This window comes from Chionomys nivalis, chromosome 2 (assembly GCF_950005125.1).
Source record: "Chionomys nivalis chromosome 2, mChiNiv1.1, whole genome shotgun sequence".
In the NCBI taxonomy this organism is placed as follows: Eukaryota; Metazoa; Chordata; class Mammalia; order Rodentia; family Cricetidae; genus Chionomys; species Chionomys nivalis.
The window spans coordinates 31,624,857-31,643,895 of record NC_080087.1 but is presented as its reverse complement, the minus strand read 5'-3'; the positions used below and the strand labels follow the sequence as shown (position 1 = coordinate 31,643,895).

General features: G+C 39.2%; 1 protein-coding gene across 6 annotated transcripts in view; it reads right to left on the bottom strand.

Annotated features, from left to right (window-relative positions):
* The window catches only part of Bclaf1 (BCL2 associated transcription factor 1), a 32,652-nt gene extending 14,308 nt beyond the window's left edge, over nucleotides 1-18,344 (bottom strand). Inside the window, exons 1-8 of one of the 6 annotated variants that reach the window (XR_009055689.1) lie at nucleotides 18,160-18,344; nucleotides 11,405-11,465; nucleotides 7,701-7,814; nucleotides 6,202-7,110; nucleotides 4,256-4,921; nucleotides 3,943-4,112; nucleotides 1,620-1,725; nucleotides 436-520 (exon numbers count right to left, since the gene is read on the bottom strand). Coding sequence is in view for 5 of the 6 variants with exons in the window: in XM_057752830.1 (XP_057608813.1) it covers nucleotides 436-520; nucleotides 1,620-1,725; nucleotides 3,943-4,112; nucleotides 4,256-4,921; nucleotides 6,202-7,110; nucleotides 7,701-7,804 (2,040 nt within the window). In the remaining variant the exon portion in view is untranslated. The remainder of the gene's footprint in view (nucleotides 1-435; nucleotides 521-1,619; nucleotides 1,726-3,942; nucleotides 4,113-4,255; nucleotides 4,922-6,201; nucleotides 7,111-7,700; nucleotides 7,815-11,404; nucleotides 11,466-18,159) is intronic. The other 5 variants (XM_057752838.1, XM_057752830.1, XM_057752822.1 and 2 more) reach the window with 5 other exon arrangements.
* Between the last annotated feature and the right edge of the window lie 695 nt (nucleotides 18,345-19,039).

Sequence of the window (19,039 nt, the reverse complement as noted above, 5' to 3'; positions counted from 1 at the left end):
TGAGATAGTACACATAGGGGAAGTTAAGGCAGCAGTACTGCAATGAGTTCACAGATAGCCTGGGTTGTCAAAAGTTACTATCCTCAAAAAGCCTAAGGGCACTAGGGTAACTTTTTTGAAGAAGCAAAAATACAATTAACTTTAAGGCATACTCAAATTCTGACTTGTTGATCTCACCTTAAAACCTCATAAAAGCCATAATTATTTTTATCATGTTTATAAACTTTTTTTTAACTCCCTGAGTTCCTAATTCTTAGGACCAACATTTACTTTTGATAGGCATTTTCAAAAAGTATCCTTGGTTTATACTAAATTACCATAAACATAATGCATTCACAAATTGAAAAAGATGAAATTATTTTGCCTCAGAAAACGTTTAATATAGTATCATTAAGAACAGCTTCAGAAGAAAAGCAAATATTTAAAAAAACATACCTTCTGATTTTCTTCTTTAAAAACTCTCTCCTCGCCTGCTAAACGGGTATGCTTCCTCAAAGCACTTGGAGAGATGTCAATCCTCCTTCATATAAAATAAAGTGTATTTTAAAATTATATAATTTACTTCCTAATTCAAAAGAAAACAGTTCTATCCGTTGTTGGTAGGTACTAGATAGTTACCTCTCTCCTAGAAAAACCAATTTGGCACTTTAAGTCTATTAATTTCTAAAACAAGAAATAAAAATTATATTCATTAAAATGAATGAAAAACCGAATATGGTAGCAAATGCCTCTAATCCCAGTACTCCACAGATTGAGACATAAAGATTCCTCTGAATTTGATTCCCCACATACACCATGTGAGTAAGCGGTCAGCCTAAGTTACATAACAAAATCCTGCCTCAAACAAAAAACAAATTAAAATGTTTTTGGTAGATTTCTATATATAAATGGTAGCAGACCTTTTAAGCACGGTTATATTACAACCACAACAAAAAAAATATTATTTTAAATACCAACCATCAACAATTATAACACATTAATATAGCTATTATTGGTATTGCTATTAACACTCAAATTACTGTCTTCCAAGAGTTCTTATAATTTCATGCATCTAGTTCAATTTTTGTATAATTCTGTACCTTACTGTCTTAAGTTTTTATTAGTTCTCAGTGCTTCATTAGCAGTCATCAATCACCTAAATACCTCACCAACTAAGCCCCAAGTTAGATACTTTAAGTTTTGCCACTATCCTGCAAAGTAGTCTGCCTCGACATTAAATAACTTCTTCCCAATGCAACAAAGTGCCAGAAGCCAGCCTGCCAACACGGCTGGCTGACAATTCTTCAGCTTCTCCATACACATTTTTACCCCAGACAGCCTCAGCAAATTCAAAGGTTTCTTTAGGCAGTAACTCCGCAAACCCAGACCTCCAAAACTACAGCTATTGAAATTCCACAGTGAGTAGGTTAGCATTTTAAAGGTCTAACAAGTTTTAAAAATTAAACTTAAAATCAGGAAAAAAAATATTTTTTAAACCTGAAAATACAGTGTTTTAGTCTAAGAGAAAGAAACCAGAGCTTACTTCTATCATGATAATAGCACACTTCCCACATAACCGTGATATTAGTCATCTCTCAATAGTAACATTTTATACACAAACTCAGTACTACTATACATACCTGTGTATCTCGGGACTCTTTTGCCGGGTACTATGTTCTTCAGTAGCTTTCTGGTATGAAGTGAACCGCTCGTTTAGGGTCACTGCAGGTGATTTGAAGTATTGCTCTGTTGATTTAGGAGAAACACTGCCGAATTAGGAATCTTAATTTTAAGAGGGGATTTTCATTTGTGATAGAGGGCATGGAGCAGGTGAAAGAGAACAAAAACACTCAAGAAACCTAGCAGAAGAGAACCAAGTGTTAAAGTAAAAACTCCTGCTCTTTTTACTTCCTTGTACCTCAATACACGATTGCAAAAGTCCTCACAGGGCCCTGTCAATACTAAATATAAGCCCAAAACAATGAATAGATTAATCAAAACTCTAACTCCATGCTAATAAACTACTTCCTCAAACAGAACAAAAAAGAACAATAATGGTTGGTATGTCCTTAAACCCTGCCAATTAAACAAAGCTCTCACTTCAACTAATCATTTGCAGAAAGCAAAAATGTAAGAGTAAACTAGTAAAATTATTTTAACTACGATGACATATCAACAGAAATGGCTTTACAAAAGGTGAATACTGCCATTCAATTGGGAAAAAACATCTTGAAATTGATTTACATTTACTAATTCCTCCAAAAAATCTGGCATCTTGGCAAACCTGACAACGCATTATAATACTGTATCTTTCTTTAAGCAATTTTTAAATTAGTAATAACGATACTGATTAGTTTCTAAACCAGTTTAAGATACGCTTTAAATGTAAAATAGAGACGTATAAAGTCATGAACTATGAAATGTTACATTATGAAGCAAGCTATCTGCTTAACAGGTCAACATACATCTGTGTCAACTTACCGCCCAATATCCAGCACATGTCTCATAACCAATCATTAAAACTTGAAACGGCCACTACAAGGGTAGTGCCTCAATCATAATTCCATGAAACCCAGGAATTTGAGCTAGCAACTCAGTTTTTATGCCATTTTTGCCAGGAAGACAGAAGATTCAACTTTGCCTGTATCTTTCAACAGCTATTTTACTTTGAAACATGGATTTTGCCATTTCAAAACATATTCCAGGACCTAGTTACAATGAAAAAGAAAACATCACTGGGCATTTTCAGCTCTATATAAAGTAAGAGCTGTTCAGATCGGTTGCACAACACCAATTATGAAACATAACTACAGATCCTCTAAAAAAGAAAAAGGAAAATGAAAAAGGAAAAAATGTATCAAAATCTGATCTCAAAATTCAACAATAAAGTTCGGAGACACGTCAAAAAAAAGTTTTTTAAAAAAGAAAAATGTTAATGCTTCCTAATTTTATGTGCCACAATACTAGTCATAAAGGTCATAATATGGTTCACAAGTTTATCTACAGCCAAACACAAGACTCTCTTGTTACCATGCTGACTATAGCCACAAGAAATGCATTACCTGTTACTCGGGCTAAGGAAGAGAGTGACAAATTTCAGCTATCATGAGTTGTTCACGTGACCAACTTTTAAAAAAAGAAAAAAAAGAAAAAGGAAAAAAAAAGACCACAGCCATCGAGTTTCCTGGGAAAGAACCTGCTAAACACAAAAATAACCAAAGCAAAACTTACCTAATTGACCCCAAACAAAATTGTACCCTAAATCTTTTGAAAATTAGCAGCTTTTAAACTACAACTATATATTGGTGAAAATATGAACTCATCACTTTAGCTAAAATGAACCCCCTTTTTTTAGAACCTAAAGAAATATCTTATTATTCTAGTTAGTCATTACTCATATAGTCATTAATAAAGTTGTAAATTTCTTAAACTTTGATAGCTTTAAAAACTCAACTATTTTAAATAGTAAACAAAGAGAACTCAAATATTAAGTAGCACAAATTTAGTAACTATTTTTCCAATGCCTTCAGGTATCTTTAAACTACTTATGAACTCTCAGTAAAACAGTAACTACACTGCCTAAAGCTGTTATAAATTTGACATTATATGCCACAAAGTCATAGGCATACAATGACAGTAAATCTTTAAATAATCTTAAACAGCCTTCACTTTACATGCAATATGACATATTAAAATTTTCAGCATTAAACAAATCTGTATTATACTTTGACATGATAGATTTTCTTGTTTTAACTTCAGCCATTTGATCATCTTATATTCATTAGTCTCAATAATAACACTTATATCCTCTCTACAAAATTATTTTCCAAATGTTTAATATTTACCAGTACTGCTATATCTACCTGTTAGCTCAATTAACACAGTTATTATTCAACTTAACTACTCCTTTTATTTTGCATGCAAGAAAAGTTCACTTCATGATACTATATATATTAAGCATACCTTTAACATGATGAACCAAGGATACAATGTGTTGTATAAATGACTCTGAAGTGCTTTTGCTGGCCTGAGGCAGTTTAATGTGGTCAAAGATGGATCGGAATTCTTGCTCCTTCTTGACAGAATGGACAAGCGTACTAGCAAGTAGCCTGTCTTTCGTCAAGGAGGCTGGCCTAGAATATATCAAAAACAAACACACACACACACACACACACAAAATACAGCATTGATTTGAATGTGTAAATTCCATGTGCAAAAAAAGAATTTCACCATTAACCACCTCTAGATTACTTACAAGGCATCAATGTGGAATTACCTGTTAGAATCATCAAGAGGAACAGGTGCCATTTTGAGTTTGACTTCAGGACGATGAGAATCACTGGCTATCATTTTGATCCTAAGTGGGCTCTCTTCTCTGAAGATAGACTTTTCTCGTGTATCTAGATTCTTGTGTAGAGGGGGACTGTAATCAAAGAGGTCTTTGAGCTTTTCAGACTTTACCTGCTCAGGTGACTGTGTTTCTTTCTTTACTGTTATTCTTTCAGAACCTTTGTCCTCTTCCTTGTGCTTATCTTTTGCAGTGCTAGGCCTTTCCACTATGTATCCAGTCTCTTTCAGTTTATAATTCTTTTCTTCTCTAAATCCATCACTTTCTCTACTGCCTTTTAGTGAGACTTTGGACTTGTACTTGGGTCCTTCCTCCTCAGTATTCCGATGAGATGAAGTACCAAAACTTTTCCCCTGATCAGCCAGGACTGATTTCCTAAACTGTCTATAATCCTCTGTCTCCTCTGTGTCATCCCCTTCTGAATCATTAAATTTTTGTTTTCCAGACTCTTTATCACTGAAATAATCTAAAACTTCCTGGTCTTCCCAATCTCCCTCAGCCCTGCCTTTCTCTGGTCCTTTCTCCTTGGGAGCCTCTTTCTCCCTGGGGTTACCCCTGTCAAGCAGGAACACTCTAGACTCTTCATCTGTGAACCTGTCAACGGGAAAAGTACAGTAACTCTGGGTTGCATTCACTGTAGATAATTTGCATATTCAAATGTGTTATTCAATGAAAAAAAAACCCTACAGAAAATTAAGCTTATTCTTAAAACCATTAAAAGCACTCACATAGAACTTATACTTACAAATGACCTAAAGTTTAAAGTCATCCTCAAAATCCTATTCTATGGCCGGGCGGTGGTGGCGCACGCCTTTAATCCCAGAACTTGGGAGGCAGAGGCAGGCGGATCTCTGTGAGTTCGAGATCAGCCTGGTCTACAAGAGCTAGTTCCAGGACAGGCTCCAAAACCACAGAGAAACCCTGTCTCGAAAAACCAAAAAAAAAAAAAAAAAAATCCTATTCTATGTAGTCACCCACCACAATTTTATACAAATTTAAATTTTAAGGGATCCTAAATTTAACTTTTTAAGGTTAGAAACCACTATACAAATACCTACTAAAATTCAGTTTATATTTACACTCAAATTTTCAGATTTCACTTTTTATATTTTTCAACTGAGTTTCATGTTTGCCAGCTAGCCTCCAACTCTCTATGAACTGAACACTCTTGATCCTCCTGCCTCCATCTCTCTAATACTGGGATTACAGGTATGCATGTACCACCACATTTACCTTTTTCTATCAATGTAAGTAAGAGCTCGCAGACTTTAATAGAATTTGGTATTCAATACTTTAACTTAAATCACAAAACAGTTCATATAAAATTTGTCCTAAAAAATAATGACTTCTGGAAATAAGGTAATCATCAACTCAGTGAAAAAATTCTAGATTGCACAGTAAAAAAAATTATAAAACAGCATAATTTGTTCTACTTCCACACTTTCTAGGTAAATCACACTATATTAACAGCCTAACTTTTGTGAAATTTGCTAGTATCTTTCTGTAATGCTTGAAATTAGAATTTAAACAAGGTATTTCAAATGTCATTAGACTGAAAAATTGCAAGATGTTTTTCCAAGTCAGGCAGAATTTACTAAGTATTGACAGCTGGATTGTACTATCACATAAAAGCAGGTAAAATGACCACACTGTCACATTCAAAAGCAAAAAGGAAAAAAGTCCCTAACACAAACTGTTTACTGTTTTTAATATATATCATTGGTTATCTTAGGCTACTTAGTTTTTCCTTGTTTATAAAACTAACTGAACTGACCAACATTAAAACAAAAACTAGAAAAACATCACTGAAAGAATTACCAAAAAAAATTTTTTTAAATCATTATTATGATAAATGTCCTACTTTGGGTTCTTACCTTTTTAAAAACTTTCCTGTTTTTGCTGTTTCCTGATCTCCTCCATCAGGATAAAAAGAGGACCGCCCCCTAGATTCCTCTCTTGGAGCACTCTGTGGTGTGATTGTCTTTGCAGGGCTTCTTCGTGAAGGGATATGATGAATCGGACTATTCTGGGAAGGACTATATCGACTAGACCCATTTCCAACAGAACCAGATCCAGACCTTTCAGGACTGTGCTGCATGGAATGTGAATGCTGAGAAGGGGTATTTTTGGCAGAGTGGACTGTACTAAGCATGGGGGCATCTGAGCAAGATGAACTCTGACTAGGTGGTGTGGCAATAGGTGATGGACTATGAGGTGATCTCGGACTATTATCATAAGCTGAAAGGCCAGGCCAAATATCACCAGATGTGGCAGATTTATTAAACTCATCAATAGACTCAGATGGATCATGTTCAAATGTATCCTTTGGTTCTTCCTGTGATTTGCTTTTCAAAGGACTCTCTTCTTGGGGTTCCCCTTCAGCTTTTTTGGTTTGTTTTTCCTGAGACCCTCGTCTTTTAGAGACAGGAGATTTGCTATATGGGGATGAAGAACGAGATGACGATGATCTTGGAGACCTAGAGGATCTGTATGACCGGCGAGATCTGCTTCGGGATCTTTGAGAAGAAACGGATCTTCGTTTTGGACTCCTGGAACGTGACCGACCTCGTCTAGGACTCCTAGAATGCCTTCTATTCCAAACAGGTCTATAGCCACCTCGATGATATCTACCTCCTCCTCCTTGGTAATACCCTCTACCCCTTCCTCTGTACCCATAAGGCCGTCTCATTCCTCTATTATTCCTGTAATCTCGACGATAATCTCTAGAATAAATACGATCTCTACTACGAGACCTTGAATATGTCCTGGAACGGGACCTAGAACTAAAAATGAAATAAGTATCAATTTAAGAAAAATAAAGTACTTCATTCTAACATTTTAGATACATTGGGCTGAATAAAACATATATACAAGGTAAAAATATATACTTAAAAACTTCATTTGTATGAAAGTTTGTTTACTGTTTCTGGTATGTTTAAAGCTTGTGTCTATAACAGGCCTTGGGAAAGTAGGCACAGAAAATAGGAGGGTACAAATATATCCAGCAGAAGATTATTAACACATCTAGGCTGACACTTAAAAGTCACAGTGTAAGAGAAATTTAAATGGCACAATGAATTGCTAATATTGAAAATGGAATTATATACAGTGAAATGCCACTGATATTCAGCAAAGCTGATCATATAAAACACAGAAAAATTACAAACTAGTATTAAGTCTCAATAGGTGCCTCCTTTCTATGCTATGAATATTATTACAATTCTCAATTTCTACTCTAAATGCAGATAACAAATCCAATCCTTGGAGTTTTACTGAGAATGAAATATATTATTGGAGTTAGCACTACATCTGTATACACCAGATTATTTGCATCTACTTTGTTAGTAAAAACACCAGAAACACATTAATTCACCTGTATCTCTTCTTTCTAGAATGTGATCTTGATCTTGATCTAGAACTCGATTGTGATCTAGACTTTGATCTTGACGAATGTGATCTAGAATTGGAGCGGCCCATTTCTTTTCTCCTAATCAAACCAAGTGGAAATAGGTTGAATCAATACAAATTAAAGTACTTTGATATTTCCTGATGCCAGCTGGATTTTTTACAATCATTACTCTTTTCAAATGAATACTTACTTATAAAACAGGCCTATTATCTATCCCCTAAATAAAAGTTTTCACTTGAATAACAAATACTATATACTCAAGATGAAACAAAGTATTTCTATGAACTAAATAAAAACTTATGTGCCTCAATCCAAAGGCACCAACTATAGAAATCAGAAAGAGCAGTCAACAATTGTGTTATGTGTTTTTCCATACCCAATACAAAAGGCCGCCTACCTTATCTGTAAAAAATATAAAATTGCATAAGTATTACAGAAAAGAAACCTAAAAATAGACCATACAAATGTTACAATACACATTAGAGAGATGGCTTGGTAGTTAAGAACACTGTCAGAGATAGGGGCCCAGCACTAAGTGGAGGTGGACTCAGGGTCCCACCCCTAACCAAGAAGTCATCTGCAACTGAGACCAAAGAGTTTCAATTATTACAGTATGTATATTAACCACACTTCAGGGCATGCCCTATGCCCAGAGAATATTTGACCAACACAAAATTAATTCAAAGGTAAAATTTTCTATAGTCTGCAGTGTAGACTTTTTGTCTCATTTTGCTTTGTTTGGCTTCTTTTCTTGTCTTAATAGATTTTTGTATTCATTTTGATTTGTGTTTTTGTGGGAGTGTTTTCTGTTTCTTTTTTCTTGTTTTCTGAGAAAAAGGCCTAATGATGGTGGCCCATGCCAGTAATCCCAGCACTTGAGAAGGAGAGGCAGGTATCTTGTGAGTTCCAGGACAACTAGGAGTTACAGAGAAACCCTGTCTTGGAAAAAAAAGGAAAGTTGGGTACCAGAATCTAAATTTTCCTAAGCACTGATATAATCAAACTTCACTAGATACAGAAATCAGCGATGGTACTGATTTATAAGACATGCTTTTCCTTAAAATACACACACACACACACATATATACGGTGTGTACATACTTTGGTATGTATGTGCAATAATTTACCATATATACATAAACATACACACACAATACATATGTATATGGTGTGTGTATGTTTATGTATATGTGTGTGTGTGTGTGTGTGTGTGTGGTAAATCTTTGCATGTACATACCAAAGTCACATTTTTATTTTCAGTGATTCAGAACACACACACACACAAATATATATATAGTCTTAGCCTTTTAAACTTATTTTTTGCCATATAAGTTAAACCCTAAATAACATACATTATGGTCACTAAGCCCCAGGCAGTTAAACTTCCACATACAACCAACCTCTGACTATTCCAAAACTTAAATACTAATAGCTTACTGTTGACTAAAAGCCTTAATATCTTAACAAAATTGACACACTATATAGTCATGTTATATGCTGCAAAAAAAAAATACAAGAGAAAATGCTCACATGAATTAAGACATGTGGCTACTCACTACCTTTGAATAGTACATGACAGCAACAGGAAATAGTTTAAAAAATCATAGTATGTACTAAAGTTAATGAAGTCACTATTTAATGCTGCACCTTTGTATTTGTGTGTGTGAATGTGTATATATGTGTGTACGTTTTTGAGTCAGGGTTTCTGTGTAGCCCAGGCTGTCCTGGAACTCACTCGTAGACCAGGCTAGCCTCGAATTCAGTGATCAGCCTGTTTCTGCCTCCCAAGTGCTGGGCTTTACAGACGTGTACCACCACCACCTGGCTGTATTTGTTTAGATTTTTCACTTTTTTACAAGCAAATGAACCCATGCAATGAGTTCATAAAGAGAATGTGTGTGTGTGTGTGTGTGTGTGTGTGTGTGTGTGAGAGAGAGAGAGAGAGAGAGAGAGAGAGAGAGAGAGAGAGAGAGAGAGAGCGCGAGCACTAGCTCTGTAGTAGAGTACTTGCTTAGCAAGTATTAGGTCCTAGATTCAAGCCTTCGAGTAAAATAAAAATAAACTGTGCCAGGCATGGTGGTGCACACCTTTAATCCCAGCACTTGGGAGGCAGAGATAGGAGGATCTCAGTGAGTTCAAAGTCAGCCTGGTCTACAGAGCTAGTTCCAGGACAGGCTCCAAAGCTACACAGAGAAACCCTGTCTTGGGGAGAGGGGGGCTGGAACGACATAAGCATGTAACTGTTTAGCATACACAAGGTACAGGGGTTGTTTCCCAGCACAAGAGGGGGTGGAGCAAACTGAAAATGAAGTTCATTTACTTAAACTTTTGTTTTATGTGTATGATTTACCTTCATATGCGGACATATGCATACCTGGTACCCACTGAGACCGGAAGGTGTCAGGTCTTCCAAAACTAGAGTTACAGGTAGTTGTGAGGTACCATGTGGGTACTGCAAATTGAACCCATATTCTCTAGAATTACTTTTAAATGTTGAGTCATCTCTCCAGCCCCAGTTTATTTTTAGTAGGGGTATATGATATGTGTGTAGATGCAAAAATGCCACCATCTACATGGGAAAATTAAACAACTTCATGAAGTTTATGAAGAGTTGGTTCACTTCTTCCTCCATTCAGTCAGTTAAATCGAGGTTGTCAGGCTTGCACAGCAAGTGCTTCTACTGTTAAGCCATCTCGCCAATCTCAATTCCATGTGAGTCAAGGGCCAACTGTATAAACTTTCCAAATTTCTAAGTTATTAGCAAAAATAATCATGCCCATAAAACTCAATTTACTAATTTTGTAAGTATTTAACTCTCATATATTTAAATCTTAACTCTCATTAAATAATTTTTAGGGCACTTACTTATTTAGAGTTTGCTGTTATTATAATATAGTACTACTAGAGTACATTACAGAAGATAGCAAGTTAAGCCAAATATGGCACAGACCTTTAACCCAAAACTTGGGAGGCAAAGGGAGGTGGATCCCTGTGAGTTCAAGGCTAGTCTGGTCTACATAGTGACTTGTAGGCCAGCTAGGTCTATACGAGAGACACTGTCTCAAAAACCAAAAAATAAAAAAACTAGAAAGGTTTTGACCTGGCATGTACTGGGCATCCATCAGGGCTACAGAACAAGAGTGTCTGTAAGCATCATACCCAGGGAGGTGGTGCTTTTTGTGCCCTGAGTTTTAGAAAACACGTTTATAGATGTGGAAAAAGCTATCATTAGCATTTTCAATTTTTACATTCCCCCCCCCCCAAAAAAAGATTGTTCCAGACAACTCTATTTGGTAGTACTAGGGGCCAGATCTAGGGTCTTGTCATATTAGGCAAGCACCCTACTTCTTTAGCTATCTCTCCAAGGCCAGTTTACAACACTCTTATTAATCACTTCTGATGCAGGCTGGCAGCTAATTTCTCAACTAAGTCAAAAGTAAAACCTTCAAGCCAGGCGGTGGTGGCGCACGCCTTTAATCCCAGCACTCGGGAGGCAGAGGCAGGCGGATCTCTGTGAGTTCGAGTCCAGCCTGGTCTACAAGAGCTAGTTCCAGGACAGGAACCAAAAGCTACGGAGAAACCCTGTCTCGAAAAATCCAAAAATAAAACAAACAAACAAAAAAACCAAAAAACAAAAGTAAAACCTTCAGAACATGAATGTCATTTACCTTGGGATTTATGCAGGATCCAGAAGTCAGTGATGTCTTTAAGATACTGCCAAGATTCTTCCTGCAGAGAATGTTATGGGAAATTAAACTCACAATTCAAATTCCAAGCAAAGATTTTTTTTTAAGGAGTCTGAGTTTATGGTAAACTAGAAATGCACTGCTTATAATACATATATTAGGAATAGCAATAAATTATGTAGCCCAAACCTCCACTTTAGCCTCTCAAGTACTAAGATTACAGACGTGCACCTTGCCTGACTTAGGAAATAGTAAACTTTCATCAAAACAATTTAATTAAGATGACCATGATGGGAAATAATCCTAGCACTTGCAAGGCTGAGTAGGTGGATGATGATTCTGATGTTAGCCTGAGCTATGTAGCAACAGCCTACATTAGATAAGTGACAAAGAAGCCAGAGAATATGGCTCATTAGTTAAGAGCACTGGCTGCTATTCCAGACGACTATCCAATTCCCAGAACCTACAAGGCGGTTCACAACCATCTGTAACCAATTTCAAGGGTTCTGACACCCTCCTTCTGGTCTCCAAAAGCACCAAACACAAACCTGGTGCAGACCTACATGTGGACGAAACAAAATAATTAAACCAACAACAATAACACCTATAATCCACAAATTAGGGCAAAATGGCAATTGAATCAGTTTCATTTCATCCTGTTATTCAGCTGAGTTCCAAGCTCCTAGGCTACATGAGATCCCACACATCTGTCAAAAGCAAAACAAAACTTTCTAGACACAATGCTGCAAAGTATCATGTAACTGACACCCGATTTCTAACTGTAGCCACCTGACCTCTAGGGAACAAATGTCACTCCATCAGAAAAATCTCAAAATCATCTTTGCATACAAAAACAACATAACATGTAAGTAGCCTGTAGTCAATATTCATAATGCTGTGTTTTCTAATAACTACAACAGCTTAAGGTTCTGCTCATTTTCTTTGTTCTCTTTTTTTTTTTTTTTTTTGCTTTTCAAGACAAGAGTTTCTCTGTGTAGCACTGGCTGTCCTGGAACTCACTTCGTAGGCCAGAATGACATTGAACTCACAGAGGTCCACCTGCCTCTGCATCCCGAATGCTGGGATTAATGGCATACACCACCACAGACCAGCTCTGCTCATTTTCCTAAAACATCCTATTATCTAAAACTGATTTTTAAAAATTCCTTCTAGCACCACCACAGTAACTTATGGCAAAAACAGTCTTTTAAAAGTATCAGATTAACTGTCTAAGAAACAGGCAGCAATAACACAAGTCTATAGGGAATTAATCCGCCTAAGCTAATTGGCTATGTAAGTAAATTTAATGTTAGTCAGTTATCAATACTGAAAAGGTTGCAACTTTGTGAATAATATTAGAGACCACTAGTTTTATGCAAAGGTTCAAAACTACCAGCACAAAAACTGCTCAGTTTCTTTTCGTTTGTGTGGTGGGGGAAGGAGGGGGTGTTTGATTTTGGTTTTTGAAGGTGGATTTCTCTTTATAACCCTGGTCATCCTGGAACACTCTCTGTAGACCAGGCTGGTCTTGAACTCAGAGATCTGCCTGCCTCTGTCTGCTAAGTACTGGGATTAAAGGTACGTACCACCGCTACCCTCACCAGAACAGAAATTAAACTAAAGAATATATAACTGTCATTAAGAGGCCAGCATATAGATGAGACATATATACTAAAATAAAAATCCATGAATCTTACTATGCAATGATCGAATTTTAAAACGCTACTTTGGAAATATGAAGAAATAATACAATTAAATGTGTCAATCAATAGAAACATCCCATTAATAGCCAATGCTCTTCCTGGGAAGATTTAGGGAAACCAAAAATCCAAGTGGGTTTTGACACAAAACTAAATATATTTCTAAAGTTTCTACAAATTTATTTTTTAAGTACTAAAAGCCCCAAGGAGATTTAAGAAAAAGCTAACTTTCTATATTGGTTTCTAGGAAAACTTTATCCTGGTGCTAGGGTGATGGCAGAGTTTAAAGTCCTTGCTGGGCTAGAGAGTTTAGATCCCAGCACCCATGGAGCCGCACACCTGTCATCTGAGAGCTGGGAGGCAGATAGGAATCCCAGGAGATCATTATCAAGTCAGCCTAGAGAACTGGTGAACTCTAAGTCAGTGAGAGATCCTATTTAGAAAATAATATAAGACTAAGAACAGAAGGACACCCAATATCAACCTCAAATTCACACCCATGCATACAAGCATGCACAGCCATACTCATCCACAAGTCTCTGCCCTCATCCTATCTACACTCCCTCATCCTAGATTGCAAGCGTGGATACTCAGGTATGTGCTAGGGATATAAACTCAGGTCCCTGGTTTTCTGCAACAAGCTGAGCCATTCCACCAACCTCACTCTAACTCTGCTGGGCAATTCCTAGAGGTTATGAAGAGAGTCATAATTATCTCATCTACATTTTAAGATGGCTGTTGTGTGAAGGAGAACACACAGACCAATTGGACAGTTCAAAATTAAATAGTTATCTAGGCAAGGTGGTGGCAAGGGGGGAAAAGATACAAATCTAGAATTTTGTGTCAAATTATACTTAACATTCGTGTATTTGTTTGAGTGTAGAGTACACAGAATATAGAAGTAAGAAAAACTGATGGAGACCCCCAAATTGTAACAGTTGATTGATACTTAACATCTGGAAGGCAGACATGTTGGAAGCAAAATCAAAAGATATGTTTGTGGTTCTTAGGATATAAAAAGTTTGACCCAGAATTTGACTGAATTCCAAACCTCAAAGCCTGTATTTTGTTCACTGCACTAACAAGTGCCTTTACAGGGCTAAAACTACTCCAGTATCAAATTTTAAAATGCCAAACCTTCCCTTTACTTCAACCAAAGTTGCCTATTAAAAGATTCCAATTGTAAACAGAGACTAAGTTGCCTCATGTATCTTTATCTAATTCACCACAGAAAAAAAAAGCTAGCTATGTTTTGTCTTTAAATATAAAATCATGCCTGTTGGTGGTGGCAGCAGCACACACTTCATCCCAGCACTAGGGAGGCAGAGACAGGCAGAATTTGAGGCAAGATTGGTCTACTGAATGAATTGCAGGACAGTCAGGGCTACAGAGAGAAACCAGTCTCAAAAAAAAAAAAAAATTAGCTTAACTAACTTAAATCCATAAATATCTTAGAACCCTTTTTTTTATGTATAAGATTAACTTGAGCCGGGTGGTGGTGGCGCACGCCTTTAATCCCAGCACTCGGGAGGCAGAGGCAGGTGGATCTCTGTGAGTTCGAGACCAGCCTAGTCTACAAGAGCTAGTTCCAGGACAGGCTCCAAAACCACAGAGAAACCCTGTCTTGAAAAACCAAAAAAAAAAAAAAAAAAGATTAACTTGAAAACAGGTGATTAGAGAAAATGTTCATCAAGTTGGTGACACAAGCTTGGAATCACAGCACTTGGGAGACACGAAGGACAAACGTGAGAGCCAGTCTGGACTATCTCAAAATAAATGAGACAGACAGATAGACAGACAATCGACCTAGGCACAGTTACCACAATCTGTAAACCCAGTCTTTTGTCCTAGCACTCAGGAGGCATGGACAAGAGCATCTCAGCAAGTACAAAGTCAGCTCAGCCTATAAGGCAAATTCTAAGTTAATCAGGGCTATTCAATTTGACCTGTCTCAAAACAAAATTTTAAAATAAAATCTAGGATAAAGCTACTCAAAAGTAGATTGTCTTATGATTTCAATCTTTTGTTTTTATTTTTTGAGACATGGTTTATGTAACCTTGGCTGTCCTGGAACTTTCTGTATACCAAGCTGGTCTCAATTCACAGAAGTCCCCTACCTCTGCCAAGTGCTGGGACTAAAGGTGTAGACCGCCACTGCCCAGCTGATTTCAAACACATTTAAACTGAAAGTCTTTATTTAGTATACTGGGACCCAAATTTAAAATAAATTACTGTCATTTACATATTTTAAAATCTGAAAAATACACTTTAACATATACGTATATTAGGCTCAAATCTAGGCTCTTCATTAAATGACAACGCAAATAAATAAAATAAGGTATTTACAAGTTTATAGCTAAATAATGAATAGTAAAAGCTAAGCTGACTGGCATATGGTGTGTGCTCAGGTATTAACTGTAATTACTGGTTAGCCTTGTTTGTTACATACACGTTTCCTGCAGGCTATCCATAAATTTACTTCAAACTCATCTATTTAAGAGCACTCCTAACTCCTTTAGGGCTTTTAGAAAGTCCTAAAACATTAAACATATGTAGGTTAGTACTATTATTTATGAAGTTGATGGTCAGATTGATTTCCAATCTTGAGGACTCAAAAATATTTTTTTTTATTTTTTTGGTTTTTTCGAGACAGGGTTTCTCCATAGCTTTGGAGCCTGTCCTGGAACTCCCTTTGTAGACCAGGCTGGCCTCGAACTCAGAGATCCGCCTGCCTCTGCCTCCCAAGTGCTGGGATTAAAGGCGTGCGCCACCAACGCCCGGCCTAGGACTCAAAAATATTAAATGCTTATGACCCAGGGGTAATATTTAAGAATGTTTAAGAAGCAAGATACCAATAATGCATAAACTCATATCCTCCAACTACAACCACTTACAATTACTACCCAGAGATACACTGGTCTTGATTCTCTTAACAAGTCAAGAAAATTATAGGGCAGATTTCAGCTAGTGGAGTATTCAACTAATGATATCAAGTGCAGGTCCTGGAAATTCCCATTCAACCATCTATTCATAACTGAGTAAGACTTTCTTCACTGCTTTTACATCACAGATAATTTAGTGCATCTTAGGTTGCTCCCAACCTAAGTTGCTCAATAAACTCAACTAGATGCAAGCCTATCACTGACCAGTACTTTTACCAAATCGGCTGTCAAGTCCTAAAACTACTGTTTACTAAGCCAAAATCAGCTCTAGGGATGGGGGTGTGCTGATCGACAGTGTTTTCCAGCATGTACAAAGCCAGGAGTTTTGAGTCCCAGCACCATAAATGAGTATGGTTCGAGACTGTTTTACCAACACAGGATATCTCAGCTGGCTACTATGAACTACTTAGGGACATACTTCCTATCACGATAAATGAATCTGGTTAGGATCACACAAAAAAACAAAGAAACTGGTAAGTCTTTTCTATGTAAAGGCTCTTAATTGCCTAACAGTACCCCAACTATTTCAATTTGAGCTACCTACAATGCAAATTCACTGAGGACAAAAAACTTTGTTCTGCGTTTTTCTTTAATATAAAACAAATACCTGAAGCAACAGGCTGTAAATCTGAAGTGACTAATGATTTTCATCAGTTTTAGGAGCATTTGCTTTCAATTTCTGTTCTTCTCCAATTCTAATAGAAAATAAAAATTACACTGACTGTACTGATCGCCGAATTATTTTTTCAAGGAAGTGTTTCTCTGTAACAGTCCTGGCTGTCCTGGAACTCGCTTTGTAAACCAGGCTGGCCTCGAACTCACAAAGATCCCACCTGCTTTAGTCCCAAGTGCTGGGACTAAAGGCGTGTGCCACCACCGCCGGGCCCTGATCCCTGACTTTGACCAGATAAACCTAAAATATGTTGGGCATGGTGTTGCATGTCTATAACCCAAACACATAAATACATGGAGAACCTGTAGCTCGAAGGCACTTGGACTCATGAGACCAGTTTGGGACACATAGATCCAATACTCTGAACATTCTCCAGGCCAAAAGAAAATCTTAAAACTCAGCAGGGACCCCAAAAACTGTTAACCGCCACTCCCGAAGCTATGGCAGGAGATTAGCCGCGAGTTCGAGATCAGCATTGGGCGACTGAGTTATAATCTTAATTTATCCTCCTCACCCATTTACCCAATCACCACTGCCAATGTCCTGATTAAATTTCTAGGGAGTGGCAACTCTTACCGAAAAGGCACGTCAGTGCTTGTATTACTAGAGAAAGGGCTCTTTTTTAGACGAACCCGTTAGGACACGAATCTAACGCACGCAAACAGCAACAAGGTACCGACAGCTATAGTCAAAAGCCAACGGTTGTCCAAAACAGTAAATTGCTAGGAAACCAAAACGATTCAGACTGGGGGGAACTTTCCCGCCAACACCCAGGTGCTGAGCGGTCGGTTACAAACACCACATCCCAAGCCTCGATCTGATCACTTAATCCGGGCCTAAACTGACACGTACCCTCGAGGCGAGGGAGGCAGCTTTAACCGCAAGGCAGAAAGTGGTTGATCCGCTCGCCTAACTTTCTCGCAGGTCACCGTTATTTTATCCAAGACTCAGAAGTCAGGCCCGGAAGGAAAGACAACTCCCCCACGCCCCCACCCCGGCCAACGACAAGCCGGCACCGGAGCCAGCACACGCGGCCGCGTTGTCATAGGTAGGGAAGAAAGGAAAAAAGCGCGCCTGCGCAGAACCCCAGGACGGGCGCGCGCAGGAGGCCCCGCCGACGAGGTGGGGGGGGGCTGGAAAGGCGTTTGCGCACGCGCACGGGAAGGCCGCACGGTCCCCCGGCCCCGAGCCAGGTTCGCGGCGGCCCTGCCCGCTGTCCGCCCGGCTCCCCATCCCCCACCCCTACGGCCCGTGGCGCCTTAAGAGGCTCAGGAACTGAGGACGAACCGCACGAATAACGGCACAGGATCGCTCTCGGGTTCCTCTCGCCGCCGATCCGTCACCACGCACGAAAGTCACCAAACCCCAACCATCCCGTCTCCACGGCCCTTCCGAGTCATTGGAGTGAAGAGCGGGGCCTACCTGACACGCCGGAGCAGGGTTTTCAGGACTTGTCTCCGCTGGAACTACACAGCGGCCATCTCCCGACTCCAGAAGGAGAGGAAAACCATAGAGGTAGCCTCGACGCGCGAGCTCGGCTCCGTCACTTCCGATCCGGGGCGTGGCCTTCAGAGTCGCTAAATACGCGGGCCGGCCCCTCCCACCCGGCCGCCCAGGCGCGGCTCGAGACCCGCCGCGGAGACGTCGCCCTAGGCTTTCTGGGAAGTCGCGTGGCCGATCTCGCGCGAAGACTCGTCGGGTTCGCCCGGCGGCGGGTAGCGCCCGTCTGCGCCTGGGCTGCGGCAGACGGAAGCGGGGCGCGGGGAAGCGAGGCACGCTGGGCGCGCCGGTCACTCGGCCTGGTTGTGAGGGACCCCTAGAGCAGTGAGCTGGCTCGGGTCATTCCGACGAAAAGACCGGAAAGCCGACGCAGCCCCGTCCGCAGACGCAGTCTGCACCCGCCCGGAAGCGCCGCGTTTCTCAGCCTGTTAAAGAGCTAAACGCACTTAGTTGAAAACCCGGACGGCTTCGGCTGTCTCCGGAGTCGCTTCGTGTTAGCTCGGCGTCCGGCCGGGTCGGGAGACCGGCTAAGGCAGGCTGGGCGATTGCGTCACGGGATGGATCCTAACTTGCTAGACGCGACAACCTGCCTCCCCCCCCCCGTGTCTTTCTCAAGGGTAGTTTGAGCCTAGCAGCGAAGGACGCGAAGCCTTGACCCGGAAACCACACACCATAACTCGACTAGAATCGTGAATCAGATTATAAATAATTAAACGGGGGATAATTGGAAACAAGTTGCCAAAAAAAAAAAAAGGACTTTTAACGCGTGTACTTGCTCTTCTTTTCAAAGCTGGACTCCGTG